General features: G+C 37.6%; 1 protein-coding gene across 9 annotated transcripts in view; it reads left to right on the top strand.

The window, feature by feature from the left end:
• The window catches only part of LOC125045140 (dynamin-1-like protein), a 44,370-nt gene extending 35,741 nt beyond the window's left edge, over window positions 1-8,629 (top strand). For 6 of the 9 annotated variants that reach the window (XM_047642261.1, XM_047642257.1, XM_047642265.1 and 3 more), the window contains 4 exons: window positions 2,485-2,538; window positions 5,333-5,465; window positions 5,678-5,889; window positions 6,175-8,629. In XM_047642261.1, the coding sequence (XP_047498217.1) occupies window positions 2,485-2,538; window positions 5,333-5,465; window positions 5,678-5,889; window positions 6,175-6,231 (456 nt within the window). In that variant the 3' untranslated portion in view covers window positions 6,232-8,629. The remainder of the gene's footprint in view (window positions 1-2,484; window positions 2,539-5,332; window positions 5,466-5,677; window positions 5,890-6,174) is intronic. The other 3 variants (XM_047642259.1, XM_047642262.1, XM_047642260.1) reach the window with 3 other exon arrangements.
• The last annotated feature ends 9,297 nt before the right edge of the window (window positions 8,630-17,926 follow it).

Here is a 17,926-nt window from a genome sequence, read left to right as displayed (position 1 = left end):
AAAGTATTAATATTTAGAGTAGGGATAAAATATGAAGAGTAAAGAAAAAATGTATATGTATTACAAACTGTAATTGAAATATCAGTATGATAATACTGAATACTATTATGGTAACTGTATTCCACTGAGAGAGATCCTGGTAGTAATTTAAGAATAATTATTATTTGCCAAAAAAAAAAAAAATTATCTTTGAGTAATTATAAGTTAACTGAAAACACAGCCATTGTTACAAAATAGCATATTTCAAAAAATATATATGCATATATATATCTTTGAGTAATCAAAGTTACTGTGTTACAAAATAACATATTTCCAGGTTTGAATTACACTACATACCTGATGTATAGTTATATATTTTTAATTTTTTTTACCAATTCATTATCATTAGTTCAATCAGTCCCAAATCCACAACATGTTTATTTCCAAATTCACTCCATTTCATGTTCAAAATGTAGATATAACATGCAAGAACCAATCATGCATCGAGAACCAGTCACAGTTTCACACAATGGCTCAAACTTTCATGCTTTCTTCACATCTGTCTCTGTGTAAACATTTCATGTCTTTGTTTACTTATTTACCTCATTTTGTTCCTGTCCATATTTATTTTACACACTTGTATGCAGTCACTTTTACATATCTCACTTATACACACTGTCACTCTAACCTGCTTTCACAGGAGCTCACTTTATTTCACATACACAGTGACTGATATAATCACAAGGAGAGCACATCCCTCTGGCTCTGCAGATACCACTAAAATCAAGAATGAAATTTATTTGGTACATGTGTGATCTTCAATGTCTGGCCTTGATAAAATTGATAGTTGAGTATGAATAAGGATAATGATACAGGGGATCCCCATTTCTTGTCTCATTTCACATCAATTCACTTGTCCTCACTGACGTTTTGTTAACTGCATTTCACTCTTGTTATTGGGGTCCCAAATGTATATGCACATAAAATGTCTGCAAATAATAGAAGGACTAATAAGAAACAAAAAATCATGGATGCAACAATGTGAAATAAGAGAAGACAAAATAAGAATATGATTTCCAGAATGTGTATACATGAATCCGAACTACAGTATACGTGAACATTATATGCCTTCTTCCCAGTCTCCAAAGCAGGCTGATGCCACTGCTTTATCTGTCTTAGGTGCTAATGAGTATCAATGCTGAATTACCTCCCTGACGCATTAATCAATAATAGCTGATGCAAATCCACCCTAAGCTAAGTGTCAACAGATTGTGTTTATGCTAAAAAAGAAGATGGATATGATAAAAAGGAATAAAAGTGGTGAACGGGCAACTGATATTTGATGATAAAACAGCATCATATTGAACATGGAATGCACAACGATCCATCTCAACCACTTCTGATTCCTTTGCAAGAAACCTGGTTGATAATTTAGATGACATGGCCAATGTAAAAGGTGATGATTCCATCTCATCCACCTGTATAAAGCCTGGCCCTCCTTCCTGTGACTTTACACTTGTGGACTCCCCTCTGAATTCCTGTAGTGTGAGCAATAATCACACCATTCTTACAGTATCCAATGTTTGCATTTCTCTTTTGTATGAACTTTTCTTAGATAGTAATATATTTTAAGGATATATATATAAGCTACATGTTTAAGCAGACCACTGAATGGTCCATGTTACACCCTTTTATAATGTATGCCTATGGGATATTGTGCATCTTTATTTGTTGAATCAGTATTCATATTTTTCTGATATTGACAAATAATGGGGGTCCTCTGAAGTAGATATCCTCCTCATTTTTTAAGTAAATTTAGATCAGTCTGTTCATTTTTTCTGCACATTTTTGGAAGTGTTCATATACAAATTTTAGACAGAGACAAATTTTAGATGTGATTTGCTTGATTTTTATTTTATTTTTTTGGAATTTCATTCTTACCTAATCTGTATTTTTCTATAGAGAGTAATTTGTTTTACTTTTTGACACTTATGATCATTATTGTTACCTATACCATCATTATCATGCCAAAGTCATGATTATCATATCATTATTATCATAGTCATCATCATGGTTATTGTCATCATCAGTATTGTGGTTCTTTGTTAATTTTTTTTAGAGTTAAAGGCTAGTCATGTAGTTTCTCTAAAGATGATGAAGATTAATTTAGTTCTAGGAACTAACTTGAGCTGAATGCTGTTTGCATGTTTTTGAAAGGAAATGAGAGATTTATACAGTATATATTATGATCCCTTATAAAGAAGAGATTTTACTTTCATTTTTTTTTTTTTTTTTTTTTTCATAAGTCTTCCACACTTAAAAGAAAACTAAGCATGTGTACCATTCATTCATAACTCTATGGGAATACTGCAGATCCTGTGATTGTTGCAGAATTCACCGTTATTATTATTTTTAAATTTCAGTAACCAGTATTTTTTATGTAAAACTTATTAATACAATTCCTACCATTTGATCCCCTTGTGTGCGTGTGATTGTGGGCTTTAGCAATTAGCTCTCTCGGCCTTTGACACCATCATTAATCCTGACCAAGGAGTAGAGGTTGGTTTTTTTCCCCCCTGAGGTTTAGTTATGCATGTTCCCATCCTATCTCTCTGTCTATCTCTGTCTCTCTCTCTCAGGTGTTGCTGGATGTGATTATTTTGGAGGATTGTCACTTGGAATTAAGCATTTATTGACTGATGGTGTTTGACTCATAACTTCCCTTGTTTTTCTTGGCATTATGCCTGGAGGTCTCTGGGTCTTCCTCTTCATTTTCCTCATCTTCTCTCTTTTTCTTGTTCCTCATTTTTCTCTTCTTTTTTTTTTTTCATTGCTTTCATCTAATTCATCATCATAAACTTCTTTTTCATCTATTCTTTTTTTTTTTCTTTTTTTTTCTCCTTCTTCTCCTTGTCTTTTTTTTTCCAAGTTTCTCCAATTTTTCAACATAGGATTCCTGACAACACCTAACAATTTTTGGAAGAACAACAGATATTCTGACATCTTGTAAGGGGGAGCTTTCACTCAGCAACCTCCAGGCCTTTGTAAAGATGCTGTCAGTCTTCCATATTGCACACACATTGGTATTTTAATGCACTTTTGACTTGTTTACGTTTGTGTGATTCATTCTTCTGCTATTATAATTTCTTTCTGGTAGCAAAATAGAGTATGTACTCAGTAAAAGGAGTAGTAAAATATCAGGTTCAGTAACATCTATATGAGATAGACAATAGGCAATTGTTTATATATAACAGGAGAGGCTGCAGCTTAGTGTCTGTTGTGAATATTATGTTGTTTGGGTTAGAGTATGATTAAAGAAATGTTTTTTGTGTTTTCTCGCATGAATTTCCAGGGGATTGCAGCGGAGGTTTCCTTGGTTTTTGGGTGTAGATGAGCCCCATTCATTTTAGAAAATTCATGATTCATCTCTGGATAGGTTTTGTCATTATAAACTGTGTTATTTATGTGGGCAGTAATGTGATCCTCAAATGATGTTTAACTATTATGAGTTTTCAGTATTTCACAGGTGCTTTTTTAAGATGATGTGTTCCAATTTTATGCTGAGTGTTCCTACACTTTGCTTAAAATGTACATCTTCGCTGTTTATTGATAGAGGCACTTCAGTGATGTGCAAATTATTGTAATGTGATATAGCACTGTATTTATTAATTATGTTTAGAAATCACCTGTTCTCATTGCTTGCAATAGAGTAATGCAGACTTAATCAAATGTTTTTGAGTGGTTAACATGTTCATGGTTTTTGCACTCTGGTTTCCATAGAGTCATCCCTTTTTTAAAACTGTAACCAGGGAAGACTGTCTTTTGTATTCTGATCACTAGGATATGAGGTAAAGTTTATTACATTCCCAGTCATTGCATCCTACACCAACTCATGAGTCACCAGTGTCTAGATTGCAAATTAGCAACAGAAATTGCATGTGAATATGCTTTTTTCTTCATTATCAATATCAGTGGTTGAAAAAATGCAGCTACAGATCACCAGAAATGCCTTTTAAGATTATAAACACAATTATCAATACAGATAGCCTTATGGATGCCTAGGAAAGATTATAGTTTCACTAGATTTACTGCTTATAATATATATTTTTCTTCCCCTTTGTGAAAGAGAATGAAATCAATACTGTTCTGCACTCAGTATTGCATTTCATCTTACATTTTTTGCTTCAGCTGACCTACCTCCCAGTATTTAGCACCTAGTGTAACATTGCTTGCAGATCAGATACAGTCACAAAGAAATGTATATTTAATTTTCTTATTATAATGTCTTTTTTTTCTGTACCAATTATGAATCTTATCTAGCTGTTTGAAAACAGTATATAAGAGCTATATAGTTATAATTGATTCTTTGAGAAATTAATGTCAAATATACAGTACTGTATAAAATCAAGAGTGAAACCAAGTTCTCTACAGGATGAGGGAGTTCAGTCTAAATTGAATTGTTACATTGTGTTAATCATAAGTTTTTTGTTCAGCAATATGAATTGTGTATCAGAAGAGTTAGTGTGTTTCAGGAGATTCCAATAATGTATGAATGCAAAACTGAAATTAATACCTACTTGTAAAGTTGATGTAATTGTGTACACTTTTGATGTACTTTTACAAACCTCCTCCTTATATCTGTGAGTCTTTTGTGTTTCTGTCTCGAATATGATAACTTGTTTATCAATTCCTTGTAACTCTGTGATACCCATATAACTTCTTTAATCCTAGAGATAACATGGAATTCTTAGCATTACTATTAACTTGCTTCCTTAAAACAGACCTTTGACACTAGATGTCCAGAGGGCAGAGTTTAGGATACCTCTGCTGCTTTTAGATTGTTTCTTAGTTAGGATTTCTTTGATATCTGTTGCCTCTTGCTACTTGGCTTATCTCTGTCTCTCTTTCATTTTCTTTCCTTTTCTAATTTTGCCTCTTCTTTTTAATTTTGTCTATTTCTCTCTATCTTTCAGAACCTCTTGTTTTCCCCTTTATTTCTTTCTCCCTCTTCATAGACTTGCAAACTTGTGATCAAAAGAAGGCATACATTGCAGGTGTTTGCTATTCCATTGAGGTTTTTGAAGTGACCCAAATTTTAAGGCACAGACAATTTCTCATTGGAAATTGTCTGTGTGTTTAGAAATGATCATAAGCCTGCCTTTATGAAATGGGATTACAAGTACTGACTTTTCAAGCAAATTCCTGTGCTTTAGGACTTCTGTACCGGCACTGCACCTAGGTGTATGTACCTCCTTGCTCTCTTACACATTCTGCAAGTCCTCCTCGCTTAGCGCACTGTAGCTGCTTGTGCTTACTAGTCTTCCCCCTGTGTGGGTGTGGTGTGCATTGACAGGTTGGAAAGCTACCAACACCCCCTGAGGGCGGCATCCTGTCTCCACAGAAGCCAGTCAACTTACTCCCAGAGGTCCCTATGCAGCAGACACGCAAGCTCACCGAGAGGGAATCAAAAGACTGTGAGGTCATTGGTGAGTAGTGGTAGATGGTGTTTAGGTTGAGCAGCCTACAGTAAATGATTTTGTCTGGTCTTTCTTTCCTTATTCTTGGGACAGGCTAAGGGTAGTGATATTTTATGTTTATAACAGTCTAATTATATTTATATAGGATCTATGTGTCTTCAGCAAGAAAAAATATCTACACATATTTGAATTTTTGTCTCACAACTCTGCTCTACACACAGAACGCCTAATCAAGACATACTTCTACATTGTACGAAAGAGCATCCAGGATAAAATCCCCAAGGCCATCATGCACTTCTTGGTCAACCATGTCAAAGACAATCTCCAGTCCGAGCTTGTGAAGCATTTGTATCGCACAGAAGAGATTGACACCTTCCTGTCAGAATCCCCAGAGATAGCTCAACGCAGGAAGGAAGCTGCAGAAATGCTGAAGGTGAGACATTTGCAAAGATGCTGAGCACTAATGAGATGGGATGGACATTCATTCAAACCTGATAGGAGCTTAGCAATCTGTATAAAGAAAATATCTGTTTTGTAAAGGAATAACACTGACTTTATATAATATATCTATATATATATATATATATATATATATATATATATATATATATATATATGTCATATATGTATAAAATAAGAATTAGGAAAGATGTATGGAAATTCTGAGGTCCTCCCATTTACATTTTACTTAATTATTTTTCTTCTCTTCCCCTTTTAGGCTCTTCAAAATGCCAATGTCATTATTGGGGAGATCCGTGAGACCCATATGTGGTAATGAAGACTTCAGCAACAAGTTGGACAAAATCAGTGAATTCATATGTTGTCATTTGATATTGTTTTCATGACAGGAAGCAGCGGTACTCTCAAAGGTGTCTTTACATTGTGTAACTGTGAATTCATATTTTTCTTTTCTTTTTTTTTTTTTCTTTTTCTTTAATTTTTTTTCTAAGTTTAGGGCACACTATGTTATCAGTATGTAACCAATACTGCACACATTGTGGGTGTGGGATGATTTATTTATTGATTTTCATGTTGATATTGTAAAAGATTTATATGTATATAAATATATGAAAAAGGAGATCTTAGTCTGGTACCAGATCTTTGATTTTTGGATATTTGATAAATAAGAGAATTCTCAAGGAGTTCTATATTATTTTACATAACAGAATATTTGATACTACAGTATATCCCTTGTGCTGCCTTATGCTATTCCTGACAGTTTAATGTGAAGATATCGGCAAATCTAGGTACTTACTCTCTCTCCATTGCTGAAATATTCTGGGAATGTGCAAGAGCACGTGTGCAAGCGTAAGTGCTAGTTTTAAGACAAACCAAAAAGGCAGACATTCCCATGACCCTCCCACAACCCTCCCACATGATAGCCTGTAGACCACTGGAAAGATAAAATATATCTAGTCAACAATATGGCTGTATTTAGAAGGTAACAGACAACATAATTTACATTACTCTTATTTTTGTGATTATTATAGGATATATTGATTTGCATGACACAATCCACCCAACTTTAAATAGACTGGAATACATACATTAGCAACAGGTTAACTGCAATTTCTTTGTTTTGTTAATGTTTAGTATACCCAGTGTCCACTCAAGTTGTAAACTCTGCCCAGTATGTCCAGAAATGCAATTATTGATAGTAAGGCTGCAGATCTTATGTAGATACTTTCCCTATGTATGTATATAGATAGGTAATTTGTATTTTTTTTTTTTTTTTTTTCTCTCTCTCAATCACTAACATAAATTTAAGACAATTTTTTTTTTTTTTTTTTTTTTTTTTTTTGTCTTACCTTGGGTTGCCAGTTGTTCACAAATTTACTTAAGAAACTAGAATAAATTTACCCAAGAAATGAGAACATGTTTCAGTTTAGTTGGTAAGAAACCCAATGATCAGGTGTTCCAGTGTTTTCATGTAACACCGTATTGCAATGATTATAGTACTTCATTTATATTTAGTAGACGGGTATGTTGTTGGTAAGCATGTGCCCTTTGCTGTGTCAATATAGTATCTTTAATTTATGAAAGAAAATTAACTTGAGTCAGCTATGGTATTTTAAATGTAAATTGTTATATATTTCAGCAGAAAAGAAAAACCTTCCTATATGAAAGTTTTGGCCATTTAGTTTACATTTTGAGAACCATACATGGGATGAAGAAATTATAATGCCAAAATTCTTTTTCCAAGAGCACAAATATTCCAAATGCTAACTTGTGTAGAGGCAGTTCACTTATAGAAAATTCAGTCACTGTGATGAATTCCAAGATAAGGAATTCTAAGGAATACTTGATGTTTACCACACTTAGTAGGAAGGAAACACAGATCTGAGAAGTGACTGCAAATCCATTCCATGCAGAATGATAATAGCACCTATATTCCCTTTATGATTTAGGATAGGGTGAATTATTTATCTTGTTGATAATACCTGGATGTCTATTTTCAGCTGTCATTGTTATTCATAATATAGGAGATACCAGATATTTTTTCTCTGTTAGTTGTGTGTGATGAATGTGCCAGTACAGTTTGACATTTCCTTTGTGATTAATCAGGCCCGTTAGTATTTGATTTTTAGTTTTTTCTTCTTTTTAATTTATTGTAGAATAAGTCATTTTAATAATACTCGTATAGGATTTAGAAGGGAACAAACATTTTGACTGAATGAGAGTGCATGTTGTGTGTTTATGTGCCATTATTTATACTGTGTTATTGTATATCTGTTCAGTTATGGGTTATATATGATGATGCAAAACTATGTACAAGTCTGTTTTTAATTATGATCAGTGTAAAATAGGGTTTATTTTGTTCAGAACTGTAAATATTTGTTCCATTTCAATGGACGACACAAAGTGACCGATACATTTCAATGCTTAGTTAGGTAATGTGTGCTATGTGCAGCAAGAAGCTAGTGCCCTCATATGAAAAGTGGTCACGGAAAATGCATAAGAAAGCTGATAGCAGAAGTGCAAGGTTGTCTGTGAAGTCTGAAATCTGCTGCTATGAATGATACTTTTTAGCTTCATCTCTTAAAACTTTTTCTTGTTACCAGTGACTTCATTGCCTTTCTTCATGAAATTCCTGTTACTCTACAGCTTCATTCTTTGTGTAAATATAGCTTACTATTATTTGTAAAAATTAGAAATAAAGGTGTTTGTTCACAGTAGACACAGATTATTACCCCCCACTTTAAGATCTTCCTGTATACCCAATGGCAATTTTTCTGGTCTCTGCAGTAAATTACTGTAAAACTATTAATCTCCTCCTAGTCAGCTCCATTCCATCAGAACAAATGTTGTGAGACGGCTCTCACCTGCTTACATATCAGCCACACCTGTCTAACACACTCCTATCTGATGTCATGTTCTGATCTGCCCTTATGTTCCTTACGTAATGTCCCTCTCAGTTTCACTCATTCTGTTGTCCTGTCCATGCTTTGATGCAGCCTGTACCTCTGTTTTCCCCCCACCTATCCTCCCTTCACCGATCTATCAGACATCCTTACAGAATCTCTCACTCTTTGCTTTGACAACCTGTTCTCCTTCCTCAAATGCATACATATCCTTCACTTGATCTAATTCCCCTTACCTTAACCCAAACACTCATCAACTCCTTTACTGTACCTTCCTATAGTGCTACATGACCTTAGATGTCTAGCACATTAACCATCTACGAATAAAGAGGTCATGACTTAGTCCTGTGACTAGTGTCATAAAGAGTTGTTTCTCTAGACTCCCAATCTTGATGTGTCAGACCATATCATTCTTCACTCTGTCAATGTCAGAAATGTTGGCATTTTGGCCACCCAGCAAAGCACTGTCACTCCACAGTCCTGTGCTCTCTCTGTGCTCAACCTGTCCTGTACAATCACGTATGTGCTTCCATAAAGTATTTTATAAGGGCTGCCCTGCCTACTTCCCCTTTTCCATTCTAATCCAGATACTCCAATATCCACTACTCCCCCTATGTCTGTCCCAACTCGTCTTACCTATCGCACCAGACAATCCAAACGTTCCACCCCATCTTCTACCATATCCCTTCCCACACCACATCTCCTCAGATGATTATCTCCTCATCACCATCTCATAAAGAATCTTTCGTGCCAAACCTCCTCACCCAGCTCCCTTACAGAATTCCTTGAGGACATCCGAAACTTCCTTAACATGATCCAAGAGAATGCTCCTCCATTCCGTCTACATTCATAGTGACTGCCGGCATCCATCATTCTCCCCATATTCCCAACATACCCCATCCTCCCCTCCACCCACACCAAATCCACTCCTTCCTCACTATCCCTTCCACTCCCTCATGGATATCCACGTGAATCCCTTTTGTCACCATGTCCCTCCCCGGATTCCACCTCCTCCTGTTACACCATCTCCTTCTCCTGATCCTCTACTTCAATCCTCCTACTTCTCAGACACAAATCTCTACTCTTATCATCCGTTGATTGCTTCACAATGGCTCTTCTACAGATGAACATTCGAGGCTTGTCGTTCTCACAGCCTACAGTACCAATTCCATATTATAATTTTACATTTTCCCTTTACTCTCTATCTCCTCTATACTCGTCCACCAAAAACTCCATACACTATACCTCCCTTTCAAACCACTGCCCCCCCAATCCTTTGCCCGTTGTTGTCGTGGTGGGGCTTAGGAGACGAAGACTGAGACCCAATGATGGGGAACTCCTCAACCTTGGGACTCAGCCATCGACTCAACTAATTTTGCATGGTCTTTTTTCCCACTCATACTTTTCGTTTCAGTTTCTTCACCAATCCCTTCTACTATCCACCTCTTAAGGTGAGGGCCGTGCTGAAAGGATGAAAGGCTGACTTTATGTCAGTCCTGAACGGCCTGAGGGAACCATGGGCACGGTATTCCCCTGCCATACCTGGCCCTTACCCCTCAAGGGGACCCTGAGGGGTGGACTATTTTTTTCCCCAACATACTCCAGGCTTATCATGGCCAATAATAAAGACGTAACCCCACTCTTAGGGGGCAATGAGACTTGCCCCTTTTATCAAATAGCCCCAATCCCGGCTCTCCTTTGACCATGGCTCCGAACACTGCAACAACTACCCCCTCATCAATGCATACTAGTACAGTATCAACCCTAATCACCAACCAACCCCCAGGAGACATTTCTACTCTCCCAACATGCTCAACTTCAACACCTTTACTCCCACAACCTTCTTCATCGACCACCCCATCTCCCCTGATTACTACCTTACAACCTTATTGCCCTCCTCCCCATAACACTCCCCCCCAATCCCTTGCCCGTTGTTGCCGTGGGGGGGCTTAGGAGGCGGAGACTGGGACCCAATGCTGGGGAACTCCTCAACCTTGGGACTCAGCCTTCGACTCAACAAATTTTGCATGGTCTTTTTTTTTCCCTACTTTTTCGTTTCTGTCCCTTCACCAACCCCTTCTACTATCCACTTCCTAAGGTGTGAGAGCCGTGCTGAAAGGATGAAAGGCTGACTTTGTGCCAGTCCTGAACGGCCTGAGGGAGCCATGGGCACGGTATTCCCCTGCTTCAGTTGTCTAGCCCTTACCCCTCGAGGGACCCTGAGGAGTGGACCGTTTCTCTCCCCAACATACTCCAGGCTTACCATGGCCAACAATGAAAATTTTATACCATTATTAGATAGCACATTTATTTTTCTTTTAACTATTAACCATACCATTATTAAAGGCAATGAGGCTTGCCTCTTCATCAAATAGCTCCACCAATTCAAACTCGCCCGATTCCCTGACCCCAGGCTCTCCTTTGACCACGGCTCTGAACACTACAACTAATACCCCCTCCTCAATGCCGACTAGTACAGTATCAACCCTAATCACCAACCAACCCCCAGGACATTTCTACTCCCAACATGCTCAACTTCAACAACTATACCCCCACAACTTTCTTCATCAACTACCCCATCCTCCCTTATACTACCTTACAACCTTATTGTCCACCTCCCCATAACACTACCTCCCTCAACACTACTCCCTCTTCCACATGCCCCCGTCCTTCTACTACCCCCATCTCTACAAAATTCTTAAATAATCTATTTAGCCCAGCCAAATGGGACCGATTTTCGTGATCCCTCCCACAACTTCTCATACTTTCTGCTTTGACAACCTGTTTTCATTCCTCAAATGCATATACATCCTTCACTTGATCTAACCCCTATACATTACCTTACCCAACCTTAACCCATTTACTCGTCAATTCCTTTGCCCAACTTTGACAACTAATCACTAACTCAATCAACCTTCACTATCATTGATGCTACATGACCTTAGATGTCTAGCACATTTATTTTGCTTTTAACCATTAACCATTAACCATTGAGGGGGTTGGGGGTCCCCGAAAAGAGTGTTTTGTATGCTTGTGAAAATGTGAAAATTGTGAACCACTCCTAAAGTACATGGAATTATTTCAGAATTCATGATCAGTCCTCTGTTAAGTGAGACACTGGCCTTCCAGTAAGGATAGGGGAATACCTACAACACATTCGAGTCATGAAAGAAGTGGAAGGAAAAATCGGATATCGGAAAGATAAACAGATATCTGATCTGAGACGAAAGACGGAGAGAAAATGCAAAGCCGGAAATTGGAGGAAGAATGAAAAATTGTCATTCGATTCAATGCTGTTGTCTTTATTTTTATTTTTGTTTAAGGTACACAAGTTATATATGCAACTGGAACAGAACAGAGTAGAAGTTTCTATTTACTTAGGAACGGAAATCGGGAAAAAAACGGAAAGAGAAAGAAATGTCTGCAATATGAAAAAGTGACCTTGAAAGTTGGAAGAAAATACAGAAAGAGGAGAAAAATATCGGAAACTGGAAATAGAAAATAGGAAATCATAAATCTGAAGAAATGTTATAAATAGGAACAAATCCTGCAGATTAAGATAAGGAAGGAAAACAGAAAATTGGAAAAAATACATTCAGAGATTGAAAGTTGAAAACTGAAAGGAGAGATGAAAAGACGAAAATCAGAAATAGAAGGAAAAGTTGCGAATCGGAAACGCGAAGGAAAAAGAGGACGGACATTTTGGAAATCAGGAGAGAGAAACAAGAAAAATATGAAATGCGGAGGAAATGAAAAAGAATATTGTTGGAAATCCGATAGAGAAAAAATCGGAGCAAGACAGAAAAAACAACAACAGATAAGCCGAAATCAGAAGTCAAAATAAAAGACCGAAACAGGAGGAAATAAAACAAATTACAAAATTAGACCAAATTCAGAAAGGCGAAGGAAAATAATGAGAATGACACTGGATATCGGGAAAAACAGAACAGGAAAGCAGAATGAGAAGAAAAGAGTAAAAAAAACCGCAAAGGAGAAGGAGAAAAGTTAGAGACTTGAGAAAATGGGACAAAGAGGCGAGAAAGTCTAAGATCGGGAGGAAAGATGGAAAACCAGAGGAAAAGTTCAGAATAACAGAGGCGGAAAAAAAGTTTGAAAAAATGGAAGTCAAGAGGTTTATTGAAATCAAATATCGAAAAACGAAAAACTCGGAAAGCAGATAAGATGAAAAGGGGAAGAATATTGGAAATTAAAAAGTACAGAAGAAATGTGAGAAGTTAAAAGAAAAAAATAAGAAATGGCGAGACGGAAAACGGAGAGTAAATCGAAAATCGGATGATCCGAAATCAGATTTCGGGAAAATTCTGAAATCGAAGCAGAATTCAGAAAATTGATTAAGTAAAAGAAATAATAATAATAATAAAAAACAGATAAAGAAGAGGAAATAACGGGAAAGGAGAGAAGTCGTTAGAAAACGGAAATATGAGGAAAAGGCGGAACATAAAAATCCAAAGAAAATTGAGGACTCGAAAATCACAAGAAAAGATGGAAAGATCAGGGAAGTTGGAAATCGGGAGGTCAAGATAGAAAAGCTGAAATTCAGTCAGTTCAGTTTAGTGGCCTTTGGGGAGGTATAGGGACCTACAGTAAGTTAGACTCGATCTGTCTGGATATCCTTCAATCTATGGAGAGGCCAGTTCCACGGGGTGCGCGCAGTCACGTGACCCACAGGTCAGCGACACGATGCGGTACTATTTTTAACTAGCCACGTGATCTGAGCTCAAGCGTGGCTTTCCGCATCCACCCCACCAAAGGAAGAAGGGGGAATATTGAACATCTGAAGAAGATAGTAAAAGGATTAAAAATCAGGGAAATAAAACAAAAATGAGATCTAAATTCAGAAGGCAAGATTGAAGGAGAAAAAAAGTGAACACTGAAGAAGAAAAATTTAGAGAAAAGGCAAAACCAAAGAACATTTTGGAAATCGGAAACAGGGAGGGGAATTAAATGGAAAGCAAGTGTGCAGCGAGGAGGAAAATGTGGACATCGTGAACACAAATAACTTAGTAGGCGGAGGAGGAAAAAGGAAAATTGTTACAAGATGGAAAGAAAGGACAGAAATTAGTGTCTGTATTTCCTGGACATTATTTTCTCCGCCATCTCTTCGTTCTTTTTTTTTTTTTTTTTTTTTTTTTTTTAGATGTAACTGACATTGTTTTCAGTTTTCTTTCTCATGTTTTGCCTCCTTCTTTCCTATGTCATTTTGTTGTTTAACATCACTTCATTCTTCTGTCCCTGCCATTTACTTCAAAAGAAAAACAATAGATTTTTTTTTACTGAAAAGTCATTCCTGGCCCACGTGATCGGCCGTGGGGGGGGGGGGGGGGGGGGGCGTTACCACAGAACAGCTTCCGGGAGATGAAAACTGGGGAGAGAAATTCGGGATTAAAGAAGAGAACGGCAAATTGGAAATCGAAAGAGAAAATGGGTAAAAACGGGAAACCGAAAACTAAAAGAAAAGACGAGAAATATAAGTGAAAATTAAAAAGAGGAAATGGAAGAAAATCAGAAAAACGTAAAATTGAAAATAGGAAGAAAGGAACAAAAGGAGACAAATAATCGGAAATTAGAAAGAGGAGAACAAACTGCAAGAAAAGACAAAACAGGAGGAAATTATAGAAATCTAAAGAGACAGGAAAAAGGGGAAATTCAAAACATGCAATCAGAGGAAAATTTTGAATTTGGGACAAGTTTCGGACAGAAGAAAAGGTCGTAATTCGAAATAATGAGAAAAAAACTAAAAAAAAACCGGATATAAAGTCAGAAATTTAAAAAGGCCGCGAAGATAGTAAGACAAGGAAGAGTCGGAAAGAGGAGAAATCGTAAATCAAAAGAAGAAATTTGACAAATTGAAAAGTCTGAGAAAAGAAGACTATCAATAAGATAGGAAATATTTGAATCGGGAAAATCACGTGGACAGAGATAGAGACGTCGGAAACCAATGTAAAGATATCGGAGGTTGGAAGAAAAGAAATACGCGATGTAGAAATTACAAGACCGGAAATTGGAGAAAATAAATAAATATAAATAACTTATAGAAAAAAATATAAATTATAGAAAATATAGAAATTATAAAAAAATATAAATTATAGAAAACATAGAAATTACAGACAAAATAATAGAAATTATAGAAAAAAAAGAAATTATAGAAAAACAATTAGAGAAAATGAAACATTCATTGAATATCCAAAAAAAGAGGAGAAAGAAAAAGTACTTAAAATGCGCTCGTAACCTCGTAACCCATTTCTGTGCGTCTTCTATTCACTCCTCTCACGCCCAGTATCCCTGCTCTTCTCACGCAGACACTTTTGGGCCAATGAGTCTCCGGTGCACTCATACCCCGAAGTATTAGAAGACCCTACATGTAATCCTAATGCGCAAAACCAGATTTAGAACTAGGGATGGGGCACTTACGGTTCGGGGCCTCAACATAAAAGCTTAAATGGCAAATCAATTAATTCACTAAAATGAATGATAAATCGCATTTATTCGAAACAAAAAAACAAATATATTAGCTGCCGACGAAAACCTCTTATTCTATTTTTCTAGATGTTATTGACGAAGAATAAGTCCGACTATACTTTTCAATTGGTAATAAAGACCGTAGTGATATATTAATCTTATACTAAATTAATTAGTTATTAATAAATGTCTCTTACCTTACCAACATAACATATCATATTATAGATCCACTTGTGATTATAATTTCTAGAGTAACAACGTTTACTATTTTTCTCAGTATTCTACCGTTACCAGTTAGTTTTCAGCTTTAATCAACAAACCACGTTTACACAATTGTTCTACGTTATCCAACATCACCGATATGCCCCGACAGTTTAGCATGTGTAAATATCCCTCTATGTATCTCTTGTTCTTTGATGCCTTGAAGGAGGAATACAGCGGAAAGGCCTGCAGCTTCTTCGTGTGCTTCCCTTCGTTTTATTGACAACGCGGAACGAGGAGCAAAAATTGGAAATTGGAAGGAAAGAAGGAAAGGGGAGGGAAAATCAGAAAGGGAAAGTTTGACTTCATGCTGGCTTCCGTATCCTCAAATCCTTTAGTTCTACAAGGCTTGTCCTTATCAAAGCGCTTCCACTCTCATGTAGTCTAAATTAGCAACACAACTAGAAACAATACATACACGGTAAGAACTATTTTGGGGGCTCCCATGTGGCCTAAATCAGGCATATCTCCCTTCCCTGTACCCCAGGTCATGTCAGTCAGGCCAAGTCAGGTTATACGACAAAAGTCCTTTCCATGCCTTTTTCACTTTTGAAAATCAAATCACTCATTTTAAAATTGCAAAAAATATCAAAGTAAAAGTACGGTGTGTCGCTGTTGGATTTACACACTTCTGGACACTTAGGAACAGCAATCGTTGGTATCCAACGTTAGAAACCTACTTATTCAACCCTTAAAACTATGTGCCATCAGCGAAGACTCGCTTATTACGCTGCATTTTACATGGATCTAGAATCAGTTATTCATCCAGTAGTTTTATCGCATCTGTGGATATGCATATTTATGTTAATTTTACTCTGAAACCAAGTTCCTAGACTTTACTCTGAAGTTCTTTTAAAATTATGCAACTGTCGAACATTCTCAGTATTTCTAGCCTGGTGTGTATTTCAAGTTCATAATAATAAATCTAACCTCATATACGGGAAGATCAATAGATAAGTCAGCCTGCCTGGTAGTTTGACCCAAGTTATACAAAGTACTTCTCAAGAATTTGGTTTGGATGGACGACCCTCTCAACTACCAGAACTACCGAGTGTACGGCGCAAAGTCCGCCGGGAATTTTGATCGTGTGGACGGGGCCAAGATCCACAAAGTTCTTCTCAAGACGTTGGCCCCGTCCAAAGTCAAGGGAAGTAGATGGGCCTCGATGACATTTGTGGGAAGAGGCGGCTTTCAAGGAAGGGCGGTGGATTTGGAATAGTACTGCTGGACACGAACTTATAAGCAGGTCGTACGCATGAGTTATCTGTTCTCGCATTCCGCTATCAACCATCAAATTGGGAATATTGGCCTTGAAAATTAACTGAACTTAATAGAGTTGTACCGACAGCAATCGTGACATTGCTATATCGATGCACTGCAATACTTTCTTCTTGCATGCCCGTGCCCTGTTTGTCACTGTCAGGTACTATACACGGCAGAATATGTGCTTAGAGGTGAAGTTTACCGAACAATGCTCGCCTATGTGGATGGGGCCTTGACTCGATGTCGATACCGCAGATTAAAAGACTGGCTAGTTGGTCGAATACAACACGGAAATTGGCTAAAAGCCTGCCCGACGTTTACTTGACCTACCTCACCACAACTCGGTGTGCTATGTGTCCGTCCGTCACTCGTGTGGAGAACAACACAGGTGCCGATCTGGTAACACTGCTAAACAAGCGTGAAATATCTACTCGCCAGCATTGCCCGACGAGCACTGCCCACTCGTTTCACAGTAGATGAGAATATTGGTATTTATTTATGGATAGATTTTTTTGCGATTTCCAAATTGGTCAAAGCAAACAAATGAATCGGACAGAGGTTACGCAGCATTATGGTAAAGTATTCTGGCGAAAAGGGTAAATAGGAGTTAACGACTTTGATAAGTGGACAGAAGGGGATGAGGAAGAGAAGGAAGATGGTAAGAGGGAGAAGAATAGACCCTGCAAAATTAGAAGAGGCGAGGGATGTGGCCCAAGGATAACGATAAGTCTGAGCCCGGCCTGTGTCGATTAATGCCGACACGCTAACGTGTGTCAGCTGGTGCTGACTCGGCTGAGCTTAGTACTTACCCGCCGTGGTGCCCAGCCACAGCAGTAACCTCCAGGCGACAAATGCAACTTCTCGCGCCTGGGCGGGCCGCGAACCGTCGACCCCTCGGATGAAAGGCCGACACGTTATCACTGTACTAGCCCGGAGGCTAGGCCCAAGGAAGAGGCGATCCCTACATTAGGTCTCCGCCTCCCAAGCCTCCCCCCCCCCTCTCCTACAGAAACAACAAGCAGGGGTAGGGGTAGGGGGGAGAATTGGTAAATACGTTTGAAGTTCCGTCACACAATATGTATAATTCTCTGATAACGGCATTCT

Source organism: Penaeus chinensis, chromosome 36 (assembly GCF_019202785.1).
Source record: "Penaeus chinensis breed Huanghai No. 1 chromosome 36, ASM1920278v2, whole genome shotgun sequence".
NCBI classification, from domain to species: Eukaryota; Metazoa; Arthropoda; class Malacostraca; order Decapoda; family Penaeidae; genus Penaeus; species Penaeus chinensis.
This window is presented reverse-complemented; position numbering and strand designations above follow the sequence as displayed.